The sequence below is a fragment of the Mytilus galloprovincialis genome, chromosome 9 (assembly GCF_965363235.1).
Source record: "Mytilus galloprovincialis chromosome 9, xbMytGall1.hap1.1, whole genome shotgun sequence".
Classification (NCBI taxonomy): domain Eukaryota; kingdom Metazoa; phylum Mollusca; class Bivalvia; order Mytilida; family Mytilidae; genus Mytilus; species Mytilus galloprovincialis.
This window is the reverse complement of record NC_134846.1, coordinates 10,969,372-10,996,732: the sequence shown is the minus strand read 5'-3', so window position 1 is coordinate 10,996,732 and position 27,361 is coordinate 10,969,372. Positions and strand designations below refer to the sequence as shown.

The 27,361-nt window shown below is 32.7% G+C and overlaps 1 protein-coding gene across 5 annotated transcripts in view; it reads right to left on the bottom strand.

Annotated features, from left to right (window-relative positions):
- LOC143044388 (uncharacterized) overlaps nt 1–27,361 on the bottom strand; it is a 62,573-nt gene that overhangs the window by 11,948 nt on the left and 23,264 nt on the right. For 3 of the 5 annotated variants that reach the window (XM_076216372.1, XM_076216373.1, XM_076216374.1), the window contains exons 16-27: nt 26,677–26,764; nt 25,859–25,929; nt 21,287–21,424; nt 15,374–15,461; nt 13,688–13,758; nt 12,502–12,639; nt 12,051–12,138; nt 11,401–11,462; nt 3,022–3,159; nt 1,316–1,403; nt 694–755; nt 289–426 (exon numbers count right to left, since the gene is read on the bottom strand). In XM_076216372.1, the coding sequence (XP_076072487.1) occupies nt 289–426; nt 694–755; nt 1,316–1,403; nt 3,022–3,159; nt 11,401–11,462; nt 12,051–12,138; nt 12,502–12,639; nt 13,688–13,758; nt 15,374–15,461; nt 21,287–21,424; nt 25,859–25,929; nt 26,677–26,764 (1,170 nt within the window). The remainder of the gene's footprint in view (nt 1–288; nt 427–693; nt 756–1,315; nt 1,404–3,021; nt 3,160–11,400; nt 11,463–12,050; nt 12,139–12,501; nt 12,640–13,687; nt 13,759–15,373; nt 15,462–21,286; nt 21,425–25,858; nt 25,930–26,676; nt 26,765–27,361) is intronic. The other 2 variants (XM_076216376.1, XM_076216375.1) reach the window with 2 other exon arrangements.

Below are 27,361 nucleotides of genomic sequence, written 5' to 3'. Positions count from 1 at the left end.
ACTGAGCAAAGAGCTTTATTCACAAAATAACCATTGAAGGACCTAGTTTTAACCATCAGAGAATCAGTAAAACAGGTAGTTTATAAAATTGTACACTGATATATCATCACTTATGGCACTGCTTTACTCAGAAGAGAAAAATATTGGAGCAAAGAGTTTATCACACAAATTATAGACCATAAAGTCTTTGGCACCAATCTACATGGAAAAACAATTCAGCTAGGAGTTAAAAATTTCATATGAGGTTTGATTTACTGACAAGGACATGTTATATACTTTTGTACTCACCATAGAATTCAGTGGAGCTGGAAGTTTATTGCAAAATTCATACACAGTAGCATTGATCTCAGCAGATGATTTGTTCTGTACTATATACGAGTCAATTTCCTGTACAAGTAATTTACATATGGCACATTCTGGGCCATCCTAAAATATATGGTGTTTATCTTTAAGTGCATAGTATCCTTATAATTTAATGGAGTAATCAAATATGATTTGACTTATCAGTACAATAGAAACATCTCTTTAAGGTAGATTAAGACTCTTCCAACATGTTGGATAGTAAATCAGCAGAAGGCAATGAATTTGGATCTTTAATTAAAAGTGCAAATTTTATGAGAAAAATGTAATTCATTTTTTTTTATCATTTAAATGAATACAAATGTTTTTCAATTCCAAATTTCAAATCCCTACCTTCAAATTTTTGAAATCCTTAGTAAATTCTAGTTGACTAACTTGATATGACAAACTTCCATCTGAAATATAACAAAACAACTATATGCTGATGGCTAGAGTTCGAACTAATTTTTCAGCACGTCAAATTTAAGAAATAAAGATGAATTACTTTAAAAATGCTATTATACTGGCAACTTAATTTGACACTAAACTTACAAGACTTGAATTTTATATTTACATGGTACCAACTGAGGCTCACTTATAGCAAATTCACATTTCCTTTTGGATACCACACACTACTTTTTAAGACATAAAATACTTGAAATGCAGCATGCATACAAAGCTGTAGAAATTCATATTTTCATTTATAACTGTTTGCAGTGCATTGAAAAGACTACCAAATAAAGACTGGCTATTGACAATGATTAATGTTTATCCTTAATATCAATAACTTATTGTCATAAAATTTAGTGAAAAGGAAACATTAAGTTATTATATACAAAACAATTGAAAAATTATTAAAAGACCAATCATCAAGATAAGTTTAAAAGATAAGAAAGTTCTAGAAGATGACACATATTAGAACTAATGGTGTAACACTGTGACCTTTCACTTGCCTTATCACTAATGTTATACTCACTTGTACATAGCTTAAACTTATCACATGTCTGTTTAGGGTCGAATCCTGACACAACATCTTGTACAATAACTGGTGCATATCCGTAACACTGAAATCAAAATTCAATGTTGATCAAATTTCTAAAATATTTATTGAAGATTCAGTTATCACTCAAATCTATATTGAACACAGTCATACAACAATATCATCACCTTTGATTTTGTTGTCTTCTTTTCCCCGCATTTCCTATTTTTGCACCTCACAAATTATTTTTTTCATTTGAAGCATGAAAAACATAATAAGGAATTGAAATTATAAAGTAAACATGGGTCATAAATCTCACATAACGTAATGTATTTTGTTAGTTGGCCAGTCCCAAAAGATCTAAGAATGTCCGATACTGTCAACATGAAATGAAATCCTGTCAACATAAAATAGTCCATCTTCAAAGATATAGACATTGTTTTTCTATAATATTTCACAGTTTTCTCCAAAAGTATTGTACTTCCCTGTAAATCTGTAAGTGAAAAACACTTAAAGTTAACACTTTGTACCACATCTGCTGCAGCGGGGGCATAAAGATAAATTTCCTTCAATAAATGTCAAAGGTTTATTTAACTCGAGGTAATATTCAAATTAAGCTGCAAGAAAATAAGATGACATCTGTATAGATTGGTTGCTGAGTATTGGTTAATTTTTTTTTATCTTTATTCATCATACTTCATATATATACATACAACAATTATTATATACACACATATCAAATCCATATACACATATACAGATAATACAATATTATCACAGTTTAAAAATATTCATTCATTATTACAGTTTTATACTGTAATAATGAAGAAAACCCTATTTTTTATATTTTTACCCTTAAAATATCCAATCATTATTACAGTTATATACCTTAGTATTGGTTAAATTATTTACATTACAAATTGGTGTGATTGCAAAGCCTGTAAGGGGATGAATATTTTATTATTTGATTTTCAATTCTGATTAACAACAAGCATTCTGAGAGTATTGCATGGCAATACATAGTCCCTTACTGGTTAAACAGAACTCCTACTTGATTTTTAACATGTCATGGTGTAAACTATATACCAAATATCAAGTCAATATCTTCAAGCATGACAAAAAAGTGTGGAAAACTGATTATTAAGTGAATTTTGTAAGTTCAAGGACCATAACTCTTCACAAAATCATAAGACCAAATTGAATTCAAACTTCGTCTACAAAAGAGGGACGAAAGATACCAGAGGGACATGCAGTCAAACTCATCAATCGAAAATAAACTGACAACGCCATAGCTAATAATGAAACTGAACTACAAACATGTATAACTTGTCAGATTAAACTATATACCAATTATCATATCAGTAACTTCAAGCATGATGGAAAAACAAGAGTGGAAAACTGTTTATTTGAGTGAATTTTCTGAGTCTAAGGATCACAACTCTGGACAAAATCTTCACACCTGAACAAAATTTGAACTTGATCTGTAACTTGTCATGATAAAACAATGTACCAATTATTAAATCAATATCTTCAAGCATGAAGAATACAAGTGTGGAAAACTGACTTGTGGTACTAAAGGATGGACAGACAGACAGAGTGCAGTTCTAAAGCCCCCTTTGACTTCTTTGGTAGGGGACTATAATAAGCAGTTTGGATTTGCAGAGCTACAGATATTAAAACTTACAGAAAAATTATCTACTCACCAGTTTGTCTAGTGGAGCTGGTAGTTTACTACACAAGTTATATACTGAGGCATTAATGGCTGCAGATGACTGATTCTGTACAATGAAGTTGTCGATCTCTTGTATTAAAAATTTACACAAGGTACAGCCTATGCTTGCCTGGAATTATAAATGACAATGTTTATCTTTAGACTTGCTAATAAATATCAACAATAAGGTACAGAATGAACTTTAATCAAATTTACAGTCTGCAATAGAGTATTATCTCCTGGAAATAGATATATAAAATAAAACAAATCCACCTCTGCCAAAAAATATATACAATAAATACCAGTCTTGTCAAGTACAGACTTGCCTTTATATATAAACAGTATAGTACATCAGACACATGCTGTCTAATAAACACTATAATACAGAACAGCAAGATAAACATATTTTCTTATTTTGTTTATTTACACAAGAAAGTAGTTATGCCAGAGCTTTGGCATGAATGTTCATATCCATCCCCTAATTACAAAAAAATAGGGTTTTCTCCAGATTGTGTATCTAGAGGTTTTGATGCAACAAAAATCATGCACAAGAATTATTAGATTTTTTTAAAGAATGTTATTGAACTTTACCTTATGGAGTCATTTCAGTTTTCACAATATCACCTTTGAACTTTAGACTCTGTACCTTAAGTATTTCTGATATATATGTATTAGCTTTTACACAGGCCTTTTTTTTGCTGCATGGTTGAAGGCACTTAATATTTCTCTTCCAAATTTCTCCATTTTAACATGTGCTTTGACACTTAACACAAATCTCCATATATAAATGGAGAATATACAGGAGAAAAAAATATGAGCAAATATAGAGTGGAAATCAATAACTAAGATTGTCTAATAAAGCTGGTATCTGGTTCCAAAATACAGTTGTCAACATTGATTTATGTTCATTTAAAAAAGGTTCCCAGTGTTGACTGTGGAATTAATCCTAATAATTTTCTACATCCTACCTATTGATTCATAAACAAGGAATTCTTAAACTGTTTCTTAATAGTTTAGCAATTTGTTGACATGCAGAGGTGCTTTGTATTTTTCCAAATTTCCTTTATTGATAAAATCCAATAAAAATGTATCATTTTGCATTATGTGTCCACAAAAAACCTTTAACATATTGCAGCTGTTCAATTTGTATGGATATGTGATTAATAAGAATAATAAAATATCATCAATCTGAAACGAAGAAATCCAAATCTTTTATTTCCTTTTAAAACATATATCACATTTAACATAGACAATATATTAATTACCTTTGTTTTAAACAACTACCAAAAATTCATGAAGTAGTTGTTAACAATGAAACTCAATATACACTATATTTAAATCTAAATATAGATATGCATATAATTTTTTGGTCCATAACCTTTAATCTTTAAAACTAAGGAAGAAGAATACCTGTACAAGATGGCATTATCTAAATCTGTCATAAAAGCTCAGGATATTATTGTTTGTGACCTTTGTGAATCAGAGACAAAACTGAATTGGAAATGTTTGAACTGTGAACTTTTAATGTGTAATAAGTGTTGTGATAAAATCCACCCCAAGATTAAAAACGCCAAACACCACACAATAGTAGATATAAAACAGGTAGGAGCGAGTGATGGTCTTCGAAACCTAGACTTTACAAACATCAAGTGTAAAGTACACACAACACAATCATGTTGTATTTTCTGTAGTAATTGTGATAAACTGGCCTGTCCAAGCTGTATTACAAAAGGTCATGCTGGACATTATTTCAATGAAATTAAGGAAGCATATGCAATGAAAGTAGAATGGCTAAAATATCAAAAAGGAAAAATAAAAATGAATGAGAAGAAGCTAGATGATGGAGAGAGATCACTTGATCAAATATCAGTCAATGAAAATTCCAATTGTCAAAAGACCGTTCAAGATATTCAACATCATAGGGAAGCTTTAAAAGAAGAGGTGGATAAATATGCTATCAAACTCATAGAAGAAGTAAATCTAAATATGAAAAGCATCCAAGAATCAATTTCTAATGAGGAGAAAAATGTCACAACAAGCCGACAAAAATTGAAAAATAAATCAAAGACAGCAGAAGAAATTCTCACTACAATGGAGACATCGTTTTTCTTTGAAAATGCTGACATCATAGCAAAATCCTTAGATGATGAAATAGAAGAAGTCAATATTATCAATAAAAGAGTGCCAAAATTCAAACCTGGAAGAATTTCGCAATCAATTTTTGGGACATTGTTTGAAGACATTAGTTCCAGCAATACTGTAATAGATTTTAAATTGAAGAAAGAGTTCACCACTGGATTAAAACATTGTCACCATATATCTGCTTGTTCTGATGGATCATTGTGGTTAGGTGATAGTGTATCTAAGTTCCTATACAAAGTAAAGCCAGAGGGGAACAGTCTCACAACAGTTATAACCATAAACACTGTACTAGGTGGAATAGCTGTCACACCTAATAATGATTTTCTGTTTGGAGATGGAACATATAAGCTCAAACTTGTCAATGGAAAGAGTGGGAAAGTCAGTGATTCAAAGTTCAAAGTTGAACCAATAGCGGTGATATCTGTCCATACAACCTGTGATAACAGGGTTATGGTAGGTGCAATGAGTTCTGGTAAACCCTTCCCTGTGACAGGAAGAAGAGTGGTTATTGTTATGGATCATGAGGGGAATCACCTGACTGTGCATGAACAAGATAAACATAAACAAAGAATATTTTCCTACCCTTGGAGTATTACAACCACAAATAATGGGACTATCGTTGTTGTTGATAAGATTGCAGAAGATTGGAATGGGAAGGTATTAATATTAGGTTACGATGGAGATATTTTATATGAGTACAGTGGGTGTCAGCATATTAAAAGAAAGGATCAACCATTTAAACCAACCAGTATAACAACTACAGCATCAGACAAAGTAATTGTAATTGATCCTTACAGTCACTTTCACATCCTTGACAGCTCAGGTAATCTGTTATTCTACTACAATACCATGGATATAGGAAAAGAGCATCCATTTTGCCTTTTTTTCACAAATTCAACAACATTCTATCTTGGATGTTTGTCACATGAGAACAGTTCAAAAGCAAAACTCTATGAGATTCAGTGTTCAGAATTTTAGTTACTAATCAAATTTGTAATAAAAATTTTCTTATATATTTATTTGTTTAATTGGAAAATCAAGTTGTTCATCCAAAAGTGAGTTGAACAATCTTTTATGAAATTATAAGTAGGGTCAAACTTAGTTTTCTAAATTGTCCATCACAAAGTTTGGGTGTTTTTTTATTAATAAATATATGTGCTCTACATCATTACATACTTTGGGATGTATAGTGTATAGCTTCAAGAGTTATAGAAAAGAAATGAAAATACCAAACTTCCCAAACCTGTCTTTGTTCAGGGTGCCACATGTTGAGCAGGATCTGCTTACCCTTCCGGAGTACCTGATATCACCCCCCGTTTTTGGTGGGGTTCATGCTGCTCAGACTAGTTTTCTATGTTGTTTTTGTGTACTATTATTTGACTGTTTGTCTTTTTTCATTTTTAGCCATGACGTTGTCAGTTTATTTTCAATTTATGAGTTTGACTGTTCCTCTGGTATTTTAAGCCCCTCTTTTATACATTTATTCAAGGATCAGTTAGGCTTTGGCCCCTTATTGGTCTCTTATAAGGGTAAAACAGACGTTTTCATTTGCACTGTATCTTCTCAGCATTTTGGTACCATCTTCAAACAGATAGTAACTATATAGTTGGTACCACAGGCCCTAAATAAAATTAAAAGCATTATGCAGGTTTTGGGGTTTATGTTTATTACGGAATTTGTTCATTTCTGTCATTCTAAGGTAATGATGAAATGGAAATTTGATTCAAACATAACATGTATAAGTAGTTATTATTTAGATAATCAAATTGGAATTGACAGTCTTATCTTATTTCATCTATTTGGATTGGAAAGATAATGAGATTTTAGTGGAAGAGCTACAATAAAACAACACTTCGAAGAAAAATAACCTTGTAAGCCTTCAACAATGACTTTGTAACAGCTCCTCCTTTGCCAGAGCTGTCTAGAAAAAAATGGTACAAATATTTATAATGAATTTGTATCAGTAAGCTACATAAAACACTAAATGCAACAAATTATGAACTAAATGTTGCTGACATGGGTGTAGGCATCTATGGAATGTAATTGTTGAACATTTATTCCCAATGATGAATTAACATACCATAAACTGTTCACCGATTAATCATATTAAACAGACAAACAGACCATGCATACTTTAATTGTTTAAACTTGGAGAAAAACACCACTTTCTTTCTAACAGACATTGGTATGAGTTTAAGGCGAGTATTTCAAAGAAACATAATGTGATTTCCAATTTTATACAATAGATATAGGAAGATGTGGTATGAGTGCCAATGAGACAACTCTCCATCCAAATAACAATTTATAAAAGTAAACCATTATAGGTCAATGTACAAGTCTTGTTCTAGTGAATGACTACTGGAAAACTTACTTACAGGGCCGAAATATATCTTTCTTGATTATTTTTTTTGTTCCATTTTTTTCTAATCCATTTAATCATTTAAAAAGATGTAAATCATTCAAAACTTGCATAAAAAGCAGAATTAAGCATGTCTTATCAAGGAGATTGGGTAAGACAGGAGTATTTCATCCCACAGCATTCCAGTGAGAGAAAAAAAACAAGATCAAAATCAACAACAAAAAATGCAAAGGATAGATACAAGAATATAGAACCTACCTTACAAGATAGCTTGAACATTTTGGTATTCTACAAATAAGGGACGAAAGATACCAGAGGGACAGTCAAACTCATAAATCGAAAAATAAACTGACAACGCCAAGGCTTAAAATAAAAAAGACAAACAGACAAACAATAGTACACATGACAATAGCACAAACTGTAAAATTACAGAAATTATCTCATACCCAAATTAGTTTGATAAACCAATGGAATTTTGTTATCAGGTACTCCATAGTTTCATATAAAATAGAGACAGAAGAAACCAAATATACAATTAAATTCATCGGTGGATGAAACATCAACCACACCAGCCACCCAATTTAAAACTTGTTCTGTGTTTTGTGGTAATAAGCATTGTGTATAAGTTTCATAACATTTGGTTGAGGCAAACTAAAGCTACAGAACGGAAATGAAAATCAAAGCGCTGTAAGCGCTGAAGGCAGTTAACCAAAAACCAAGGCAACCATAATTATGAAAACTGTGGCAATGTTGCCTCAACATTAAACATTCATATATAGTACATTCATGTTTATCTAATGATTTATTTATTAAGGCAAATAATTTATATGTTATCAAGGTTTCAAAAGCAATGCATATATCAATGTATATTTTTTTTATGGTGAGTCTGCAGTGGTACAAGTTCCCAATGATTGCAGTTGTTCTACTGAGTAGTTAACCTTGGTTTTATTTGACTGCTATAAGTTCAAGTTGACTTAGTATGAACATGTAATAGTATGAATGGACTGGTTTCCCTGGAGAGAAAACTGAGTTTGTGTTCTATAGTACAAAAGTTACGAGACACGAATCAGACAAATGTTCACTCCAACAGGGATCAAAGGTGAGGTCTGACTGACCTGCCCATAGTAAATGTAAATGATTTGTTATTTTGTCCCATACATATGAAAATATATAATTTAGGGGTGGAGATCTCAACGGTTTTCAAGTTCTCAAACAGGTAGGGGTAGGCAGAGGATTAAGGGGGCAGGGGGCCCCGCCCCCCCTTTTTTGGGGAAAAAAAGCGTGACTGGAGCGGGCCCCCACTTATGAAAATTTCTGGATCCGCCACTGGGGGTAGGGTGACCCTAGGGACTTCCCCTACATTTCATTTTATTTGTTATACTATCCCATACATGAATATATATGGTTCAGGGGTGGGGATCTCATTGGTTACCAAGTTCTCAAACAGGAGGGGTAGGGTGCTAAAATGCTGGATCAACCCCTCATATGGTTTAGGGGTGGGGAGCTCGACCGTTTCCAAGTTATCAAACAGGAGGGGGTGGAGTGGCCCAAAGAATTCCACCTATATATCATATGATTCACTTACATTTAGGTATATATAATATTGTTGCATTATTTGTGAAAATAAAGAAACTTTCAGCTACTTTAATTGACCCTTCAAAATTGAGAAAAAAAAAATAACCCTTCGAAATTGCAGTAATATGTTTACACTTTAAAAGCATCTCACATGCATTATCATCATTTATCACTGATAAAGAAAATTTTAGACTGTGACCATGAACATGTATATTGTTAGATATACTGTTCCCAGCTGTCACATTGTATTGGATTTTTAAATTAAAATTTGTCAAAAAGTAATTTTGAGTTTCTGTATAAATAATTTTTCTGCTTTTTCTTTCTTTTACATATATCTTTTGGTTTACAATTCTAGTGTCTATATTCATTTAAATACCATGCATAGATTTATTTTTTCACCTGCTTTGATTTATTTTGTAAATGATCGCCAAACCCGGAATTTTCCTTATCCGCTTCCGGAATCGGATCCTATATTGTAAAATTTTGTCTTCACGGTCGCCATTGTTGTGTTTACAATGTTGTTTTTGTCAATCAGATACGATTTTACTCGAATTTATACAATATTTGTCGGCAAATTTCTGTATAAAGCTAGCGGTTGAACAAAATGAACATCGCTGTCATGAATAATAATGATAAAAATAAGTTTTTAGCTCGTTTAATTGGAGACTTTGGTGACTTGCATGGAGGGTTTGCAAAGTAATTTCTTATTTTCTTTCAAGTGGAAGGTAAGCGTCGGGCGATGCTAGAAACCAACTATCCTAGTCGAAATTCCGCTTGCAAAAGTGGAAGGTCGCGGACCTCGGACCACCGCTAATTTGCACACCTGCCTCCAAATTGAAAAGCTACGAAAATTTCTTTTTCTAATTTGAAATTGCCGCCAACTACTGACGTAATTGTACTACGTATTGATGACAAACAATATCCCTACGACTTTTGCCATTTGGGAAATCTAAACTACTTGTCTTAAGAGATTTTCGGCGATTAAATATTTCATATAATTGTTCTTTGACATCTTAGCTAAAAGCACAAGTCATAATGAACTACACAAGGATTCTTAATAAGCACTACTTCCTATGTGTAACTTCAAAACTTTTGGATAAATCGACGATCATTTAAGGTTTTTCTGGTCATATTTTTTGTAATCCAGAATAAAAAGTATTAAAAAAGTGTTCAATTAGTTATATATAACATAGTAGCGAGCTAGATAATAACAATGGAAAGTATTTCACCATTTATTGGGTAGAACACAAATCTAGGGTGCTCGCATAATGCAGCTTAACTGCATAAAAAATGTGCTTATAAATACTCATGAACGGTAAAAGTGACATTACATCAACACATTTTTGGTCCTCTTTAAGGAGACATTGAAGGTATGCTCCACAATAATCTATCTATCTCTGTAAAAACATGAAACCTCTTTCAATTGGATGGCAAATATGATAATTTTAAACACCTAAAAACTGAAAATGCAACAGCAACCCACCCACACACACAATAAAACTCAAGGCTTCAATGAGCCTGTATATCTTACCTGGTATCTATACATAACAATGACTATGATCATATTTAGATGCTAAAAAAAGTGCATGATTTGATCATGTTGATGGCAGCTAGCAGTTTCCTAAAAGTGCAGATCCTTTGAAACTTGATAGTTTAAGAGGTTATCCATGCACAGTCATTCTTATGCTAAATCAAGAGCGAAATATCATATGTATGGTATAAATCATCAATAGAAATACAGGACCACACATCTATTTAAATTTTTTCATCCAAACATTCAGAATAAAATTGAGAATGGAAATGGGGAATGTGTCAAAGAGACAACAACCCGACCAAATAAAAAACAACAGCAGAGGGTCACCAACAGGTCTTCAATGTAGCGAGAAATTCCCGCACCCGGAGGCGTCCCTCAGCTGGCCCCTAAACAAATATATACTAGTCCAGTGATAATGAACGCCATACTAATTTCCAAATTGTACACAAGAAACTAAAATTAAAATAATACAAGACTAACAAAGGCCAGAGGCTCCTGACTTGGGACAGGCGCAAAAATGCGGCGGGGTTAAACATGTTTGTGAGATCTCAACCCTCCCCCTACACCTCTAACCAATGTAGAAAAGTAAACGCATAACAATACGAGACATGTTTCACTTACCAATAATACACATTAAATGAGATCAATTCAATGTATAAAGGCAAAAATTCCCAGAATAAAGTTGAGACAACTGCTTGATTTTTGGAATCCTTGATGGTGAAAAAAGGTGTTCCTTGTGAGGAGGACGTTTATGTACTTACCTTTACATTTTCCAGTTCTTTAATAGATTCTAGTGTAATAGATTCATCTGATAAACTTCCATCTAAAAATGAGATAAAAAGAATTATGAAAACATTTACTAGTGTGATTATTTAAAAGCATAGGTTAAAGTCAACCTAGAGATAGTTTTTACATGAAATCTGGTAGTAAAATGTACCTAACTATAGTGGTTCATTTTGTTTACATATTAGTTTTTAATATAAAAATAATACGACTTTGGATGAACAACTATCCACCTGTAACCAACCAAAAAGCAAGTGTAGGTTATTTGTGGCCTTCAACAATGAGTAACTGTGACTGTGTGAGTATCACAATAATAAAAACTGACATTTGATATTTGATATTTGATACAAATATCAAAATGCAGATTCTTCAGAAATCACAATCATTAATCTAGCATTTTTGTCAATTCTTCAAAAATCACAAAATTAAATGCACACAATATTTTTTAATTTACAGTAACATTTTATCTAAAATAATTGATTGCTTTTGAAATCATAATTGCTTAGGTAATTCAGCTTGCTTCATAATTGATTTTGGTTTTTATCATTAAAAACAATTACTAAAACAGGATTTTGTTACTTCATGACAATTTGGTTAAGACGTCTTAGGTTCTGGTTATATCACTTACTTTTACAAAGTTGGACCTTTTCACATGTCTGTTCAGGATCAAACCCTGCTGTAATATCATTTATAATAATTGGTGCATAAGTCTGACACTGAAATAAAATTAAACAAATACAATTAAGGTGAGAGGTTAATACACAAATATTGACTAAAAACTTTTAAAGTTAACTTTTACAATGTTTAGAAATAGGATGAAAAGGAAACAGTGCAAAACATTTTGTAGACTAGTTAACTTACTCATCTATATAAAAGAGGGGCAAAAGATACCAGAGGGACATTTAAACTCATAAATTGAAAATAAAACTGACTGACAATGCAATGGCTAAAAAAGAAAAAGACAAACAATTGTACACAAAACAAAACATAGAAAACTTGAGACTAAGCAAAATGATCGAGCCAACAAAAAACTAGGGGTGATCTCAATTATGAATATCATCAAACTTTTACACCCTTACCAGATTCTTGAGAAGAGCTGGGAGTTCATTACACACTTGGTATACTGAAGCGTTAATGGCCGCAGCTGACTGATTCTGGGTAGTGTAGTTGCTAACAGCTTGTACTATAAATTTACATAAAGTACAGCCTGGGCTTGCCTGGAAAAAGAAACAATAACATATATATTTGACTTGTCCGGAAAAAATATCAATGATAAATTTAGGTTCATACTGGACTCAGCAAAAATAATACACAGTTATGTACAATCTTCACAATCACAATTAATTATTGAAGCTATGTTTATATGTATCATTTATAACACAATATAGATCCATGCCCGAAAAATTTATAAAAGGTTATTAACAGCTGCACCACGAGCGCATGATACGCCTGTCGTCTTTTGTGTGCAATAATCATAAATAGTTTCTGAGATACGGTGCGACATGTAAAAAAACAACTTTTTTTACCAAAAAAATCAATAACTCTAAAATGAAATTTTGAATCATCACCAAAAAGTAGATATTTAGTTTAAAATAACTAAATAGTGTGTAAAGTTTTAAGCAATAATCATAAATTGTTTTTGAGATACGGTGCGACATGTGAAAAAAACACACCACTGTTTTAGTTATAAAGTGCTGTAACTCATAACATTTAAGTCTTATTTTCACCAAAAAGTATACAGATCGTTTGACCATCATAAAAAACAACTATGTTAAGTTTCATGAAATTTGGATAAGTGGTTCTCAAGTTACGGTGCGACATGTTTACGCTGGACAGACAGATGGACGGACATTTGTATACCATAATATGTCCCGTCAAAATATTGACAGGAGTATAAAAATAGTTTTAAATTTCGAAAATGGAAAAAAAAATTCTCACATTCCACAATAGCTGGTGCACAGCTGCAATATACATGTATGTGCAATCTTCCACAAATGTTTGATAACAGTATTTAATAACTTGTAGGCTAATGCATATATCTCCTTTTATAATAAGTATTATAACATAATTGAAATGATCATTTATTACACATTTAAAGATTTTGCCAAATCTAACAATTAGTAGAAATAATTTAGTTAAAAATTTTGACAGGAGTTTAAAAATGGTTTTAAATTTGGAAAAATGGAGAAAAAATCCTAACACATTCAATTAATATGTAAAGAACTTCTTTTTTAAAGACAAGAACAACTTTAAAACTAATTTTACCTCAACTTTTTCTGTGATCATCTTCTCAATCTTTTTTGGCCCAAATTTAGGTGACCATGAAATACTGTCATCTGGAAATATATATTTGTCTTGAAAAAAGGTGAAAAAAATCTACATAAAATCTTAACTACCTTGCTACTAATATGCACTGTTTTAATTGTCTTATTTTTGGTTCCTGAAGGAATAAGAGCCTCAGTGAAGACAAACCTAATACTATAAGTTATCTACGTTCATATCCATAGATATGGATATTCAAACACCCTGAAGTATCCAAATATACCCTGAGGCGCAGCCGAAGGGTGTACAGGGTACTGAAGGGTGTTAAAATGTCCATATCTACGGATATGAACATAGATAACGAATTTATCCCCGGTCTTAGTCTAAATCTGGCGATTTTTAGAGAAATTCGACCACAAAGTTTAATGTCAAAGTAACGTTTTTTTTCATTTTTTAAATATCTTTCATTGAAATTTGGGATTTTGATGTATTTTTAACATGGTAGACATTTTTAATCTAATGACAGAAAGTAAAATGGGTGGAATTTGGCGCTCAAAGTTGTGAGAGTTACATCATAGACAGTGTGACGCCAACGTGGGTCATTTGCATAGTTAGGTCAGTAGTCCCATTCATTGACAATGTGGCAGAATAGTGATGCATTTACTAAAATGAGTGCAAATAATCAACATAATAAGATAGAATCATTAGTGGATTAGGTATCTAATTATACAGACATCATGGATAATCTACAGAATTCGATATTTCATAAGGAACAATCATGGAACAAAGGAAAAGGCGCGTGAATTTCCCCGATGTAATGGGTAGCAACGTCCTGGGATATGGGTTGGCAACCCTCAGGGGGCTATGGGTTTTGTAAGGGTGTGCCTTAACCAATCAAAATCCTAGAAATATACTAAGCAGGGGATAAAAATATTTATCGCTATTTTGTGCATTTTTCATTTGATCTTTTTTGTGATATTTTTCATATCATGCTACTCGCTTGAGATGGAAAATTATCGATAGAAACTAAGCAGGCAAGACGCGTTGCTTACGGAATTGACATGAAATTGACAACGATGTCATAGGTAAATTAGCGATAAACAGATTATCATTGGTCATCTCAACTCAATTGCTTTTCTTGCTTTCGTCGTCCTGGCTCAAGCGAGAAAATCAATCTGGTTGAGATGATCAATAATAATCTATAAGTATAAACTAAAGCAGCACCCACAAGAGTGCATTATATAAATACATCCCGCAAATATCTCAATGTTCCATTTCTTTGGAAATCCACCATGCAAGATATTATGGGTTTCCTATATTATAGAATTCAGAATAAGTTATAACTTCATATCTTTCAAAAATGTTCATGAATGTATTATGTCATTTTTATAAATGTATTCCAATAAAAGAAACTATAGAGTTATCTCCCTTCTACCAGGAAAAAATAATATCTTAAAAGTAGCAATACTGAATATCAATTATAAGAATTTGATTTGCGAATAATTTGTACAATATAGCATTATCATTTTTTCAACTACTTACTCAACATAGGAACAGAAGTGAAAATGCCCCTTAATGGCACTAATGATGTTCATTAAAACCTAACTTTTGGACGTAATGCACCAAACTTGAAACTTGTCCATTGACTGACACCAGATTTTATCATAATTCATAAAATATAAAACTTACTTGTACATAACTTGACTTTTTCACATGTCTTCTCTGGATCAAATCCTAATACAACATCGTTAACTATAATAGGTGCATATGTCTTACACTGGAATAAATTAACCATATAATTTAAGTATATGTTAAAATGAGCTTGAAGAAATTAATTTTTCCATGAAAACTGAGATATAGTAATAGCTTTACATAAAAATACTGGTACTCAAATGAAATTAAAACAAGAGTGCACATGCTGAAATGTCTTGTCTTCTTTGCTAATCATTGATATTATGTTGATAGTCCTAAAAATAAAACTTCTCTACAACTATCACATAAACTTAAAGGGGCACTAGCTGTCAAATTCATGGTCACCGATTTGACTCAAATTCTCATGTTTGATTTATAACTATGTAAAACATTTATCCTAACTATCAAAAGTCTAAAATAAACAGTTTACAGAGCATGGGGTAGCTAATTTATAGGTTCGTTTTGTGTGTATTTTAGTCCAGACGCCATCTAATTAACTATCGATATGACCTCAGATGACCATATAAGCGATGTAAACATAAATAAAGATATGAATGGATTAAACCAACACCTGCAATTGGATTTGTATAGGTCTGTTTGATTTTATTATATAGGTTAAAAATAGATGTTTCTCATTGTTTTTAACCGTATAAGAATGATTTTATGTACATCGAATTAGTAATCAAATGATTTACCGTAGTTTCACTTTCATTGTTGACATTCTTTTTCTTTAAATAACCAGTACACATACAATGCATGCGTTGTCAATCTCTAGCTAGAGGTTAAATTGAAGTTCATATGAATACGGATTTAAAGAGGTCGACTCATTCACTGGCAAGTGAATTACTAATTATCAATGTTTCTTGGCGTAATTTGACAAAATTGAACCTTTTTGGCTGCAGAAAGGGAATTGTTATTTCACTATTTCACTTTCATTATTGATTGAACAGAAAAAAATCAAACTTTAGATTTTTTATATACGTCGTAGCTAGTGCCCCTTTAACAAGATCCAAGAAAATGAGGTCAAGGTCATACAAACCAAACAAGAAATACAGTACATGTAAACCTTACAATCTTCAATACATTAAATATATATATAGTTGACCAATTGCTTATAGTTTCTAAGAAACAGACTTAACAAAGAAAACTAGACATTGACCAATAAACCATGAAAATGAGGTCAAGGTCAAACAAGTGAAAATGCAAGCTACTGCTCCCTGATGATACCCCCGCCGCAAGTGGATAATTTTAATAGTGTAAAAATATGCAAGTGTTGGGTAAACAGGAAGTTGATGAGTGATGAATCTGAAAACGCATCACACGGTACAGCTGACTTATTCAAACCCTGAAACCAAATTTCAGAAATCCTTGTATTGTAGTTCCTGAGAAAAATGTGACAAAAATTTTCAACTTTGCTATCATGTGTAAAATCATACAAGTGTTCGGTAAACAGGAAGTTGTCAAGTGATGAATCTGAAAACTCATCATACAGTAAAGTTGACTTATATAAATCCTGAAACCAAATTTCATAAATCCTTGTATTGTAGTTCCTGAGAAAAATGTGACGAAATTTTTCAACTTGGTTATCATGTGTAAAATCATACAAGTGTTCAGTAAACAGGAAGTTGTCAAGTAATGAATCTAAAAAAGCATCACACGGTATAGCAGACTTATATAAACCTTGAAAGCAAATTTCAGAAATCCTTGTATTGTAGTTCCTGAGAAAAATGTGACGAAAGATATTCATGGGACGGACGGACTGACAGTCTGATGGACGGACGGACTGATAGACAGACAGAAGTAAAACAGTATACCCCCCCCTTTTTCAAAGCAGGGGTATAATAAACTATGCCAGACAGACATGTACAGCTTACAATTTTTCCATTCAACAAATACAGTTGACCTTTTGCTTATAGTTTAAGAAAAACAAACCAAAACACAAAAACTTAACACTGAGGCCACCCTTAAAAAATTGTTTGTTTGGCATTGCCGACCCACACTATCAGCAGGTGGGTAGGTAGGTAGGGATTTTTTTTTTTTTTTACATTTAAAAGCCTTATACATGTAAATTATGAAGTCTCCAGATCAATGTTGTCTAAAGCATTGAAGCATTGTTGTGTGTACATGCTGGTGGTTTCTTTGAAAGGGGTCAACCATCAATGTCACATTCTACATCATATGGATAATTTCATGTAAGACAGTCAGTTTTATTGGCAAAGTTAACCAAGGTACCCAGAAAAAAACACAGAACTGAGGCAGGAAACTGACAAATTAAAGAACCTTAGTGAGCACGCTCACATACCCCACGTCCCCACATTGTCATTGGAGAAATTAAATAAGTATAAGAAAAAAAATTGTATAAGGAAAAATATTGAATAATAATTTCCTGTCAATATACATAGTATGTCCTTATTATCTACAAAATTTCATGAAATTCTGTTGTGTGTTTTCAGAGGAGTTGAGATGACAAACTGTTGCAGAAGTACATTGAAGCAAATAAGTTCAAAGGGGCATAACTCCTAGAAAAAAAATTGAACCGTAATTTCCTGTTGATATGCACATCTACATAGTATGTCCTTATTATCTACAAAGTTTCATGAAATTCTGTTGTGTGGTTTGAGAGGAGTTGCGATGACAAACTGTTGCAGTAGTACATTAAAGTAAATAAGTTCAAAGGGGCGTAACTCCTAGAAAAAAAATTGAATCGCAATTTCTCGTCGATATGCACAACTACATAGTATGTCCTTATTATCTGAAAAGGTTTTGTGAAATTCTGTTGTGTGGTTTGAGAGGAGTTGCGATGACAAACTGTTGCAGTAGTACATTAAAGTAAATAAGTTCAAAGGGGCGTAACTCCTAGAAAAAAAATTGAATCGCAATTTCCCATCGATATGCACAACTACATAGTATGTCCTTATTATCTGAAAAGGTTTCGTGAAATTCTGTTGTGTGGTTTGAGAGGAGTTGCGATGACAAACTGTTGCAGTAGTACATTAAGGTAAATAAGTTCAAAGGGGCGTAACTCCTAGAAAAAAAATTGAATCGCAATTTCCCGTCGATATGCACAACTACATAGTATGTCCTTATTATCTGAAAAGGTTTCGTGAAATTCTGTTGTGTGGTTTGAGAGGAGTTGCGATGACAAGAAACAGGACTGACGGACGGACGGACGGACGGACGGACGGACGGACGGGTCAAAAACATTATACCCTCCGCAACTTCGTTGCGTGGGGTATAATTAACCATATAAAATGTATGACGTGAAAATTGAACTTTTATTGTGGGACTGCCCATTGAACAGAGGCCTGATGTCACATCTTGAAGTTGTGGTCACAGTTTGGTAAAATTACCACAAGTTAAATGGCTCAACCACTACGGCTCCTTGTACAAATGGACAAAGATTTAAAACTTTGCTTTGGTTTTATAAACATCACTTTCTACACCATATGGGTAATTTCATTGAAGTCAGTTTTAGTGCCGTACTAAACCGTAGTACTTGAAGGAAAATGCCAACCTGTGGGAGGAAACTGACTAACCTTATCACATCTGACATGAAAATCAAACCTTAATTTTGCAACTGCCCAACTAGGGCTCAAACCAATACCTGGAGGCTAGTAATCATACATGTAAGGTGTGATGAACTAACATACAAACATGCCTACTGCCCCTGATAAGTTTTGAGGATAAAGGATCTGTTCCAAATTAGGATAGCAAAATATTAAAAATTTGGAAGGTTGGCACAAATAGACATGGTGTTTATACTAATATTATCCAAGTGCAAGGTTTTTCAGGGATAGGTTTAAAACGTATGATAAATTCAAAATGGAAATATGCAGCAGGACAGACAATTTTTGCAGATAAATAAATTATGGGTTGTAATGCTTGTTTGATTAACAGAAATCTGGACATGTATTACATGAATACAGATAAATTAATGAGCCCTTAGAATTGTGGAAAAGGAGGGGATTTATTATTCATCACTAGTACACTGGATACATTTATAAATATATTTCTGTCAGTATCTTTTATGTTTTAAGAATTATCTTATTCATGTTAAGAAGAAAGGCAAGAAAAGGGGGAAGTACTTCAATTGACACAAGATGCTAGTCTTTAAAATATGTATGTTTTGTTCCAGGCTAGCATCTACTGGTACAAAACTACTATAAACCTGTAAATCATTATGGTCTTTAAGCTTTGGTGCTTACAGCCATAATTATCTTGAATGCATCATTGTGGTTCTGACTATAGTAGATACTTTGTTCTCTGGTTCAAGGGAAAATTTGTCAATGATAAATTTCAAATATTTAATAAGTTCAACAAATGTAAGAGCCACGCATATTTGTTCTGTGATGTCCCAGTGAAAAACTTCTATCTCATGAAGCGACAAAGTCAAGCAGAAATCATCTGTTTCTGCTTTACAAAAGATAAAATTGAGTCCTCTACAAGGTCTCTCAGAACGTTTCTTTCAAAGAATAGCTGAAATTTGATTTTTGATAAAATCCATCTCCCTTAACCAATGCATTGCAGCATAGGGAGATGCCTTCCCCTGCCGGCCTCTTTGACATAACTTTTGGTAGACTTTTTCTATTCCATGTTATTTAAATGTTTGCTCCCAATACAGTGTAAGGCAAGCGCTTTTAAGATCATGATTTATAATAAGTAAAGCCAGGAACAAACTTGGCGGATACGATCAATTTCCGGCACAATTTCGATTTTTTAAAATAAAAAATAAATAAATTTCTGAAACGCAAATAAAATTATTTGGGCGGCAAGTTTTTCAGTGGGTCGGGTGGCAATGCCAAACAAATGAAATTTTATTTTCGGCCTGAGCAATAAAACGTGAAAGTGAGGTCAAGGTCAAATAAAACTTGCGAGACTGACATGTTCATTATAAAATATTTCCATACACCAAATATAGTTGATCTATTGCATATAGTATTAGAAAAAAAAACAAAAAAACTCAAAAACTTAACTTTGACCACTGAACCATGAAAATAAGGTCAAGTTCAGATGACACCTGTCAGCTAGTATATAGATATAGGAAGATGTGGTATGAGTGCCAATGAGACAACTCTCCATCCAAGTAACAATTTATAAAAGTAAACCAATATAGGTCAAGGTATGACCTTCAACACAGAGCCTTGGCTCACACCGAAAACAGCAAGCTATAAAGGGCCCCAAAAACTACTGGTGTAAAACCATTTAGACGGGAAAACCAACGGTCTAATCTGTGGACATGTACACCCTTCAATCATTCCATACACCAAATATAGTTGACCTATTGCATACAGTAATGCATACAACCTGCCAGTTGGAGATGTACACGTTACAGACCTTCCATTCACTGAATATACTAGACTTATTGCTTATAGTTTCTGAGATATGGACTTCACCACCAAAACTTAACCTTGTTCACTGATCCATGAAATAAGGTCACAGTCAAGTGAAAACTGTTTGATGGGCATGAGGACCTTGCAAGCTATGTACATACCAAATATAGTTATCCTATAACTCATAATAAGAGAGAAATTAACATTACAAAAAATCTTAACTTTTTATTTTGAGTAGTCACTGAACCATGAAAATGAGGAACGTGAGGCATCTATAAACAAAGTATGAAGCATCCAGGTTTTCCACCTTCCAAAATATAAAGCTTTTAAGAAGTTAGTAAACACGGCCGTCTGATCACTATCCCTATGTCGAGTTTCTGCAACAAAAGTCACAGGTTTGACAAAAATGGTTCTCAATTTAAGCAAAACATGACTCCATTCCATCTAAAGAAGTGATTCCAGTAGGGAAATTCTAATTCTGGAAACAAAATTGTAATGGCAAATAAGGATGATAAGAGTTTAAATGGAGCAAGGAGTTTATCTATATGCCAGTTAAACATCAAAGAATTGATTTACTCACCAGAGAAGTCAATGCACCAGGAAGTTTATCACAAAAAGCATACACAGTAGCATTGATCTGACCGGCTGTTTCGTTCTTTGCTATAAATGAGTCTATTTCCTGTACAATTAATTTACATATGGCACATTCTGGACCAGCCTGATAATAGAAAACATAAAATGACCAATATGACAGTATATATTAACAAATCTACATTTAAATATTGATGAGATAGCAAAACTTTACAATTTGAACATTTGCAGGTCATTTTATACATAGTTCAACAAAGAACAATGTTTACTTTCAACTAATTCGAGAGTCTAAATGAAATTGAAATAATACTTTTAAGTACCAGAGACCCTGCCTCTATCATACGGTTAACCTTCAACCAGATGTTCCGCAGGGTGCAGCTATATACGACCGCAGAGGTTGAACCCTGAACAGTTGGGGCAAGTATGGACACAACATTTAAGCTGGATTCAGCTCTAAATTTGGATTGTGATTAAATAGTTGACACAGCATAGGTTTCTGACACAGAATGAATGTGGTCTAATGAACTTAAAATATTTTTTTTGTCTTTGAGCAATTCACTATGCTGTTGAATATTAATCCTCTCAAAAAAATGTTTGAAGAAATTTTCTTTTTATTTATGAAATCTGAAATGAGAAAAATTTAAACCCCCCCCCACCCCCCATTTTTTTTTCACATCCCCCTTTCCCTTTTTCCAAAACTGATCTCAATTCAAATTCCTAATGGAGTTTGCAACAATAACTACTCATTTAAATACATCATAAAATATTAAAATGTAAAATAAAGTGCTTGTTATCACTGAATGGTAAAGATTGTTTTAATTTATCAGTTGGTAGTAAAAGTGAATATACATTGTATATTGTATAAAACAATGATTTAAGTTGATTCAACTACTATTCTGGACAAAGAAAGATAACTCCAATTGAAAATTTCTTGCTATTGCACAATATTGTGCAATTAGATATTTCTTGCTATTGCGCAATACTGTGCAATTGAAAATTGCTTGCTATTGCACTTGAAGATTTCTTTCTATTGCTGAATACTTAATATAATAATTTTGGATCCTGATTTGAACCAACTTGAAAACTGGGCCCATAATCAAAAATCTAAGTATATGTTTAGATTCAGCATATCAAAAAAGCCCAAGAATTCAATTTTTGTTAAAATCAAACTTAGTTTAATTTTGGACCCTTTGGACTTTAATGTAGACCAATTTGAAAACGGGACCAAAAATTAAGAATCTACATACACAGTTAGATTTGGCATATCAAAGAACCCCCGGCAATTATTCAATTTTTGATGAAATCAAACAAAGTTTAATTTTGGACCCGATTTGGACCAACTTGAAAACTGGCCAATAATCAAAAATCTAAGTACATTTTTAGATTCAGCATATCAAAGAACCCCAAGGATTCAATTTTTGTTAAAATCAAACTAAGTTTAATTTTGGACCCTTTGGACCTTAATGTAGACCAATTTGAAAACGGGACCAAAAATTAAGAATCTACATACACAGTTAGATTCGGCATATCAAAGAACCCCAATTATTCAATTTTCGATGAAATCAAACAAAGTTCAATTTTGGACCCTTTGGGCCCCTTATTCCTAAACTGTTGGGACCAAACCTCCCAAAATCAAACCCAACCTTCCTTTTTCTGGTCATTAACCTGGTGTTTAAATTTCATAGATTTCTATTTACTTATACTAAAGTTATGGTGCGAAAACCAAGAATAATGCTTATTTGGGCCCCTTTTTGGCCCCTAATTCCTAAACTGTTGGGACCAAAACTCCCAAAATCAATCCCAACCTTTCTTTTGTGTTCATAAACCTTGTGTTTAAATTTTATTGATTTCTATTTACTTATACTAAAGTTATTGTACGAAAACCAAGAATAATGCTTATTTGGGCCCTTTTTTGGCCCCTAACTCCTAAACTGTTGGAACCAAAACTCCCAAAATCAATCCCAACCTTTCTTTTGTGGTCATAAACCTTGTGTCAAAATTTCATAGATTTCAATTTACTTAAACTAAAGTTATAGTGCGAAAACCAAGAAAATGCTCATTTGGGCCCTTTTTGGCCCCTAATTCCTAAAATATTGGGACCAAAACTCCCTAAATCAATCCCAACCTTCCTTTTGTGGTCATAAACCTTGTGTTAAAATTTCATAGATTTCTATTCACTTTTACTAAAGTTAGAGTGCGAAAACTAAAAGTATTCGGACGACGACGACGCAAGACGCAAGACGACGCAGGACGACGACGCCAACGTGATAGCAATATACGACGAAAAATTAAAATTTTTGCGGTCGTATAAAAATGATTCAAGAAAATGAGGTCAAGGTCAGGTGAACACTGACTGGCTGACAATAACCTAATGGACTAAATATAGGTCACATTTTGCTTAAAATTGTTACTCATGATAATCTTCCATACACTAGCCTCAAGTTGTTTTATAAGAAAAGGTTGGCTTAAGCTACTTTATTGAACATAAGAATATGTTCTTACAGTGGTGTAATAAAAGCATAAGGACGTAAAAATTTATGGAAAAGTGCACAAACTCTGAAGTCATCTATTGATCAATGACCCAAGAAGTTATGAATATTGAAATATATTTATTTAAACACAGTTGAGTGGAGGTATTATAATGTTGAGAAATAATTGATGAACAACATGACGGGTGCCTCATGTGAAGCAGGATCTGTTTACCCTTTATGAGTAACCTGATAACACGTCTTGATTTGGTGGGTTTTTTGTTACTCAGTCTTAAGTTTTCTATGTTGTATTTTGTGTACAATTGTTTGTCTGTTGTTTTTTTTTTTCTTTTTTATCTATTGTGTTGATTTTCGACTTATGAGTTTGAATGTCCCTTTGGTATCTTTCCCCTCTCTTTTATACTCAACTCTAAAGAGCCTGTGTCGCTCACCTTGGTCTATGTGAATATTAAACAAAGGACACAGATGGATTCATGACAAAATTGTGTTTTGGTGATGGTGATGTGTTTGTAGATCTTACTTTACTAAACTTTCTTGCTGCTTACAATTATCTCTATCTATAATGAACTTGGCCCAGTAGTTTCAGCGGAAAATGTTAGTGAAAATTTACAAATTTTATGAAAATTGTTAAAAATTGACTATAAAGGGCAATAACTCTTTAGGGGGTCAATTGACCAGTTTGGTCATGTTGACTTATTTTTAGGTCTTACTTTGCTGTACATTATTCCTGTTTACAGTTTATCTCTATCTATAATAATATTCAAGATAATAACAAAAAACGACAAAATTTCCTTAAAATTACCAATTCAGGGGCAGCAACGTAACAACTAGTTATCTGATTCATCTGAAAATTCCAAGGCAGATAGACCTGATAAACAATTTCACCTCCTGTCAGATTTGCTCTAAATACTTTGGTTTTTGAGTTATAAGCCAAAAACTGCATTTTACCCCTATGTTCTATTTTTAGCCATGGCAGCCATCTTGGTTGGTTGGCCGAGTCATCGGACACATTCTTTAAACTAGATACCCCTATGATGATTGTGGCCAAGTTTGGTTTAGTTTGGCCCTGTAGTTTCAGAGGAGAAGATTTTTCTAAAAGATTACTAAGATTTACGAAAAATTGTTAAAAATTGACTATAAAGGGCAACTTTAAGGGGTCAACTGACCATTTTGGTCATGTTGACTTATTTGTAAATCTTACTTTGCGGAACATTATTGCTGTTTAAAGTTTATCTCTATCCATAACTAGAGGCTCTCAAGAACCTGTGTCGCTCACCTCGGTCTATGTGCATATTAAACAATGGACACAGATAAATTCATGACATAATTGTGTTTTGGTGATGGTGATGTGTTTGTAGATCTTTCTTTACTGAACATTCTTGTTGCTACAATTACCTCTATCTATAATGAACTTGGCCCAGTAATTACAGTGGAAAATATTTTCTAAAAATTTACAAAAATTTATGAAAAATGCTAAAAATTAACTATAAAGGGCAATAACTCCTTAAGGGGTCAATTGACTATTTTGGTCATGAAAACTTATTTGTAGATCTTGTTTTGCTGAACATTATTGCTGTTTACAGTTTATCTCTATCTATAATAATATTCAAGATACTAACCAAAAACAGCAAAAATTCCCTAAAATTACCAATTGAGGGGCAGCAACCCAACAACGGGTTGTCGGATTCATCTGAAAATTTGAAGGCAGAAAGATCTTGACCTGATAAACAAAATTACCCCGTCAGATTTGCTCTAAATGCTTTGGTTTTTGAGTTATAAGCCAAAAACTGCATTTTACCCCTATGTTCTATTTTTAGCCATGGCAGCCATCTTGGTTGGTTGGCCGGGTCACTCCACACATTTTTTAAACTAGATACCCCAATGACGATTGTGGCCAAGTTTGGTTTAATTTGGCCCAGTAGTTTCAGAGGAGAAGATTTTTGTAAAAGTTAACGACGGACAATGACAAAAAAGTTAACAACGGACGATGACGACGACAGACGACGGACGCCAAGTGATGAGAAAAGCTCACTTGGCAGGTGAGCTAAAAAAAGGTTTAAAACTAATTTTACCTCAACTTTTTCCTTGATCTTCTTTTCAATTTTTTTCGCTTCAGATTTTGGTGACAATGTAATACTGTCATCTAGAAAAATATACATTTGTCATTGAAAAAGATTAAACTATCATTGAAAAAGATTAAACTATCATTGAAAAAGATTAAACTAACTATATGCAAATCTCTATTATTAAAATTTAAACCACCTTGCTTTGACACTGTTTTTTTTTTTCATTGATTTATCTGAAACAGTTTCCTTTAAGAATATACAACTAGGAACCTAACTCACAGCAAACATACCAATAAAATGCCTACTATTTGATTTATATATTTTTATAAGAGGGAGCAAATAACACACTACAGAATTTTATAGCACACGATGGTGAATATATTCAGTGCAAGATATTTCTAAGAAAATATAGTTAATTGAATAAATAATACACGAGTTTCTCATAATAGAGAATTCTGAATACATGGTTTGTCATAAATTTAATATGTATGTGAAAAATTTATATGAATGTACTATACAAAATTGAGAATGGAAATGGGGAATGTGCCAAAGAGACAACTGAACCCGACCATAGAGCAGACAACAGCAGAAGGTATGTATGTGAAAAATGTATATGAATGTACTATATAAAATTGAGAATGGAAATGGGGAATGTGCCAAAGAGACAACTGAACCCGACCATAGAGCAGACAACAGCAGAAGGCAGTCTATTCAATAAATACATGTCTCAAATAAAAAAACAGAGTTATCTCCCATTTACCACAAAATTATTCATGTAATACGTATTCATTGTATTGTAATAATTCATAAAATATCAAACTTACTTGTACATAGTTTGACTTTTTCACATGTCTTCTCTGGATCAAATCCTAATACAACATCGTTAACTATAATGGGTGCATATGTCATACACTGCAATAAATTGAAAATAGGAATCAATTTAACATTTCATTATCTTAAATTATTTATTAATATATTGCCAGATATTATTGTCAGTATATTTGCATATTATCTAACTCTAGAATCATTCTCTGAACCATAAAAAGGAAACAAAAAGAAAAAGATACCAAATCCTTTACTTTACAGGAATTTGCTTTTGATATTTTCAGTACACAGTAGCACTTATTGTAGCAACAATGCCATATAAGTTCCCATGGGACTTAAGGTGGTACCCAACACTTTCACTAAAATTAATTTGGCTCGTTTAATTTTCATAAAATTTTGAAAAATTATTTACTTTGACCCTTTAACAAAAATATAAAATTTCAAAAAAATTTAACCAACCAATTTATCAGAAAAATTACACTGGTTATATAGCAGTTTGACAAACACTAATTTTGATCATTGAGAAGCTTAATATTCACTTAACAACACAACGTAATTAAAACGTTTAGCTGATTTTACATAGTTATCTCCCTGTAGTGTTAGGTACCACCTTAAATGGAAAGTACATGTAACAACTTTTTCTTAAATCACTTGTCAAATGAAATCAATACTGGTGGTAAAACT